The following is a 5,727-nucleotide window of genomic DNA, read 5'->3' as shown; positions in this document are numbered from 1 at the left end:
GACATACATCAGGAGAGGTGTCTTTTGGACTTGAACCTACCTTAGTATATACTTATCGGATTTACTAGATGACGCAGTGAATATAAAATCTTAAACTATTCATCGTCGCAGTAAACCAAGACAATAAGCAAAACATACGCCACACCAACACATCACAAATTCATACGTTTGTGTTCATTTTGGTCCTGAACAAATCCTGGATTCATGAGAGCTTTAGAGATTGTAGTTATGTAATTCTCATAAATGCGACCCCACATTTACTCTCATATAGGTGATATTGATTATGAATAGGCTGCTACTATTCCACTTGATTTATAAGTACCAATATCATTAAACTAATGTATCCTACACCATCAGCAGTCACCACACTTCTTCCATCATAGGAATGGGTATGTAAGTGTGTTTCTTCTTGAATCCAGCCAAACCAGTTTGCCTATTGAACCTAGACCATGGGATATCCAATCAACTAGGTTAGGTTTCCGTTTGGCAGTTTCATTTTACTCTATTGGCTTTAAACCCATTCCCCTCGATGTATGCTTAAATTGCTCTCTATATAAGCCTTTAGTAAGCGGATCCGCAATATTATCTTTTGACTTGACATAGTCAATAGAAATTACACCACTAGAGAGCCATTGCTTTATTGTATTATGCCTTCATCTAATTTGTCTAGACTTCCCATTGTATACACTATTTTTAGCTCGATATTGTGCAGCTAAACTATCACAGTGTATACATATTGCTGTTACAGGTTTAGGCCATATGGGAACATCTTCCAAAAAATCTCTTAGCCACTCAGCTTCTCCTCCAGCCATATCGAGAGCTATAAACTCCGATTCCATAGTTGATCGGGCTATGCATGTTTGTTTGGAAGATTTCCAAGATATTACTGCTCCTCCTAAAGTAAATACATATCCACTTGTGGATTTCGTATCAGTACTATCTGATATCCAATTCACATCAGTAAATCCTTCAAGCACAAGAGGATGCCTCGTATAAAGCAATCCATGATTCATTGTATGCTTTAAGTATCTCAAAACTCGAATTAAAGCTTCCCAATGATCATGCCCAGGATTGCATGTATATCTACCCAGTCTACTCACGGAGTATGCTATATCAGGCCTTGTATAGTTCATAATATACATAAGGCTTCCAATAACTTGTGAGTATTCACGTTGAGATATAGCATCACCTTTATTTTTCTTAAGTTTGCTATTGGCATCAAAATGAGTAATTGCATCTTTACTTTTCAAATGACCATATTTCCTAAGTGTAGCTTCTATATAATGGCATTGAGTAAGAATATATCCTTCTTGGTTTCTTTTTATTTTTACACCAAGAATCACATCAGCTAGTCCAAGATCTTTCACATCGAAATTTGATTTCAATATCTTCTTGGTCCAATTTATTATCTCTTTGTTAGTTCCCATTATAAGCATATGATCTACATATAAACACAACATAACGCAAGCATTATTTTGAGTTTTTGTCTAGACACACTTATCACACTCATTTATCTTAAAACCGTGTGTGATCATAACATGGTCAAATTTTTCATGCCATTGCTTTTGAGCTTGTTTAAGCCCATATAGTGATTTCACAAGTTTACACACTTTGTGTTCTTTACCTTGAACTACAAACCCCTTGCGTTGTTTCATATATATTTCCTCATCTAAGTCTCCATTTAAGAATGCAGTCTTTACATCCATTTGATGTATTTCCATGGCAGCTATAGCAATCAATAGTCTTATTGAAGTAATTCTTGTTACAGGTGAGTATGTATCAAAGAAATCCAAACCATGTTTTTGACGGTATCCTTTAGCTACCAAACGAGCCTTATATTTGTCAATTGTACCATCTGGTTTTAATTTCTTCTTAAAGATCCATTTGTACCCAATTGGCTTATTGCCATGGGGAAAAATCGACTAATTCCCATGTATGATTTTGCATAATGGAATCTATCTCATTGTTAACTGCATCATTCCAAAATGGAGCTTCAGGAGTGGACATGGCCTCCTTTAATGATTGAGGTTCTGTCTCGGTTAATAAGGTCACAAAATCAGGCCCAAAGTCCTTTAGAAATTTTGACCTTTTACTTCTAGGTTCAAGTTCTTCTTCTTCTTGAACTCTAGACAAGGTTGAACCATCATCATGTTCTCTAGGTTCGTTAATAACCTCAGATACATCATCATGTAATCTCTTTTTCAATAAATTAGACTTGCCTATTTTGTATGGAAAAATATCCTCATAAAATATTGCATTTATAGATTCTATAATAGTATTGACATGTATATCACTTACTTCAGAATGAAAAACTAAGAATCTATAAGCTGAACTATTAGATGCAAAACCAATAAAAACACAATCTATAGTTTTAGGCCCTAATTTTGTTCTCTTTGGCAATGGAACTTGTACTTTTGCAAGGCAACCCCACACTTTAAGCAATTTAAATGTTGGAGTTCTTCCTTTCCATAATTCATATGGTGACTCCTTTCTCGTTTTAGGTGGAATTCGATTCAAAATTTTATTTGCAGTAAGTAAAGCTTCACCCCACAAATTGTGTGGAAGCCCAGAACTATTCAACATAGAATTAATCATGTCTTTAAAAGTCCTATTTTTCCGTTCGGCAACACCATTTTGTTGCGGCGTATAGGGGGTTGTTGTTTGATGAATTATGCTATGTGTGGCACAAAATTTAGGAAAAGCATGAGACTCATATTGTCCTCCCCTATCGGACCTTAAGACTTTAATCTTCTTGTTAAGTTGATTTTCAACTTCTACCTTATATGTCTTAAACATATCCAAGGTTTCATCTTTGCTATGAAGTAAATAAACATAACAATACTTACTGAAATCATCTATAAATTTTACATAATAGTTCTTTCCACCACGAGTTGGATATGATCTAAAATCACACACGTCACTATGAATTAAATCTAACAAATCATTGGATTTTTCATGCACTGATTTAAAGCTTTGACTTGCAAATTTCGATTTTGTACAAGTTTCACATTTAACATTATCTAGATAATCAAATTTGGGTAGCAAACCTAAATTATGCATTCTAAAAAGAGAACGGAAATTTACATGTCCTAATCTAGAATGCCATAAATTAGAATAATTAACAATATAAGCAAAAGCATTATTTATTTCATTCATAGCATTAGAAAGTACATTTAGTTTGAATAATCCATCAGCAAGGTAACCCTTCCCTACAAACATTCCCCCTTTTATTAGTACAAACTTATTGGACTCAAAAACTAGTTTGAATCCTTTATTACTAAGGATAGGACCAGAAACAAGATTCTTCCTTATGTCAGGGACATGCAGCACGTCAAGGAGGGTTAACTCCTTTCCAGAAGTGAATTTCAGAACACACTTTCCTATTCCAGCCACAACAGATGCGGATGCATTTCCCATAAACAGCTGCTCGTTTCCCTCAATTTTCTGGTACGAAGAGAACATATTTCTGTCACCACAAACATGGCGAGTCGCACCGGTATCTATCCACCAATCAGCGTGGTCAGATACAAGGTTGATTTCAGAAATCATTGCAGCCAGGGCATCCACATTGTTTTCAATCAGGTTTGCGCGGTTGTTGTTGCCTTGATTTCCAGGACCTTGATCCATTCGATGGCGACATTCTTGAGCCCTATGGCCTTGCTTTCCACAAACCCAGCTACTTCCCTTGATTTTCTTGAAGTCTTTGTCTTTCGCACCAGGGATAAAATGGCTTTCCTTCTTCTTAGTTTTCTGGAATTTTGGCCTTTGCTTTGATGAACTTCCTTCAACAACATTCGCCTTGGCTTCCATACTCGAAACCAGGCCCTTCTCATTCTTTCTGTTATCTTCCTCAATTCTCAGCCTTACAATGAGATCCTCAAGGTTCATCTCCTTTCGTTTGTGCTTGAGATAACTCTTAAACTCTTTCCAAGAAGGTGGCAGTGTTTCTATAATGGACGCCACTTGGAAAGACTCGTTGATTACCATCCCTTCAACATGAATGTCATGGATGATTTTCTGGAGATCTTCAGTTTGAGAGACAACAGACTTGGAATCCACCATTTTGTAGTCCAAAAATTTGCCTACGACAAATTTCTTTGAACCAGCATCCTCGGTTTTATATTTTTTCTCAAGTGATTCCCAAAGTTCCTTGGCTGTTTTGAATGCCACATAGACATCATACAACGTATCATCTAATGCATTAAGAATATAGTTTTTGCAGAGGAAATCATTATCTTTCCAGGCATCAATGGCCGTTAACGTTTCTGCAGAAAATATATTTTCTTCATCTGCAGTAGGCTCAGTTTCACGTAGAACATTAGCCAAGTTCAGTGTTGTCAAATAAAACAGCATCTTCTGCTGCCATCTTTCGAAATCTCCGCCCTTAAATTTCTTAGGCTTCTCAGAATAAGGTTTAGTTCCTGATTGTTCCATACTGTTCGAAGATTGTTGGAGAACAATTCAGAATTAAACAAAAATAACAGAAATTCTAAAATTTTATTTAATCAAAATATACTTGCTATGCAAAACAAAAATTACACAATAATACAGAAATAAATACAATGGTACTAACGTGATTACAGAAGGTAGAGGCTAGCGTAATAGCTATGTCCTTCGAACATTATTTTCGTCCAACTCTTGTACTTGTGGTTCAACAATGTCTGCTCGACCAGGATTCAACTACCTAATTTTACAACCCGCACTGGATTATAGAATTCTAGCGAATTTTCTTTGTGTGTTTATTCTCTTGATTTTTCATACAGAAGCAAGAAGGAAGAAAAGAAGATGTTTGGAATGGAACTGAGGACTCCAGTTATATAGGCTCTTTCATACCTCTTCAAATACCTTTTGGATGTATCTAAAGTTATACAACTCTTTCCAAAGAGTTGTGTCTTTAATCAAAACGTTTTGAATTAATTTTAATTAAAAACTTAATTCGAAAATTAAAACTAATTGATTAGATTAATTTTAATTATTAGGCCCCAAGTGCCCCAAGGACCAAGGCCCTTGTCTTGATTAATTAATATTAATATTATGGTGTAATCATCAAGTCCAATCCACACAAATGGTGGCTCAAGCCTCAATTCCCATTCCAAGTGGTCCAATACCAAACTAATATTATAGAGGACAAAACATATATAAAGGACATTGGGAATCTTGTTTTCTCCAATGTGGGACAAGAGTCTCAAAACTCTAACAAAGTTTGTGACCTTCACTAGATTGCTCCGATCACTAGTGTGAATAAGTATGTAAATGGATAGGGACAGGGAAGCAAACACAAGATGTAGGTGGTTCACCCAGATTGGTTACGTTCACGGAGTAGAGGAGTTCTCATAAATTGTGAAGGGTTTACACAAGTACATAGGTTCAAGCCCTCCTTTCGTGAGTACTAGTGAATGATTTAGTACAAATGACATTAGGAAATATTGTGAGAGAATGATCTCTATTTATAGAAGAGAGTTTCTAGTTTCATTCTGACATTGACACGTGTCGTGTTGTGATTGGCTTCTGATGTTGACACGTGTCGCGCTATGATTGGCTTATGATGTCGACACGTATCGCTCTGTGATTGGCCTCCTAGTTGGAGGGAAACTCTTCTGGGTCCTTAACGGTATAACGTTGACCGGTGCTCAGTAGTTTCGGGATTGGTCAAGTATGGTACAAACAGTGCTCCCCTAAGTTCCCGAGTGAAGGAAGCTCATCGGTTGGGGACTTGCAAGATCCAAG

The 5,727-nt window shown here is 36.3% G+C and overlaps 1 protein-coding gene across 1 annotated transcript; it reads right to left on the bottom strand.

Annotated features, from left to right (window-relative positions):
* Positions 1 to 653: 653 nt before the first annotated feature.
* On the bottom strand, positions 654 to 4,434 carry LOC139198163 (uncharacterized). The gene is made up of 3 exons (XM_070826431.1): positions 3,279 to 4,434; positions 1,625 to 1,726; positions 654 to 1,441 (listed from the first exon to the last, which is right to left on the bottom strand). The coding sequence occupies exons 1-3, from the start codon at positions 4,432 to 4,434 to the stop codon at positions 654 to 656; spliced, it is 2,046 nt and encodes a 681-aa protein (XP_070682532.1).
* Positions 4,435 to 5,727: the final 1,293 nt, after the last annotated feature.

The sequence above is a fragment of the Malus domestica genome, chromosome 08 (assembly GCF_042453785.1).
Source record: "Malus domestica chromosome 08, GDT2T_hap1".
Lineage (NCBI taxonomy): Eukaryota > Viridiplantae > Streptophyta > Magnoliopsida > Rosales > Rosaceae > Malus > Malus domestica.
This window is presented reverse-complemented; position numbering and strand designations above follow the sequence as displayed.

Excerpts from the sequence above, each read along its gene's own strand:
- LOC139198163 (XM_070826431.1), bottom strand. The coding sequence starts at position 4,434 with ATGGAACAATCAGGAACTAAACCTTATTCTGAGAAGCCTAAGAAATTT. Across the intron at positions 1,727-3,278 it reads TGTTTCTGGTCCTATCCTTA|CTGCCATGGAAATACATCAA; the intron begins GTAATAAAGGAT and ends TGATTGCTATAG. Across the intron at positions 1,442-1,624 it reads CAAGGGGTTTGTAGTTCAAG|ATCATATGCTTATAATGGGA; the intron begins GTAAAGAACACA and ends GTTTATATGTAG.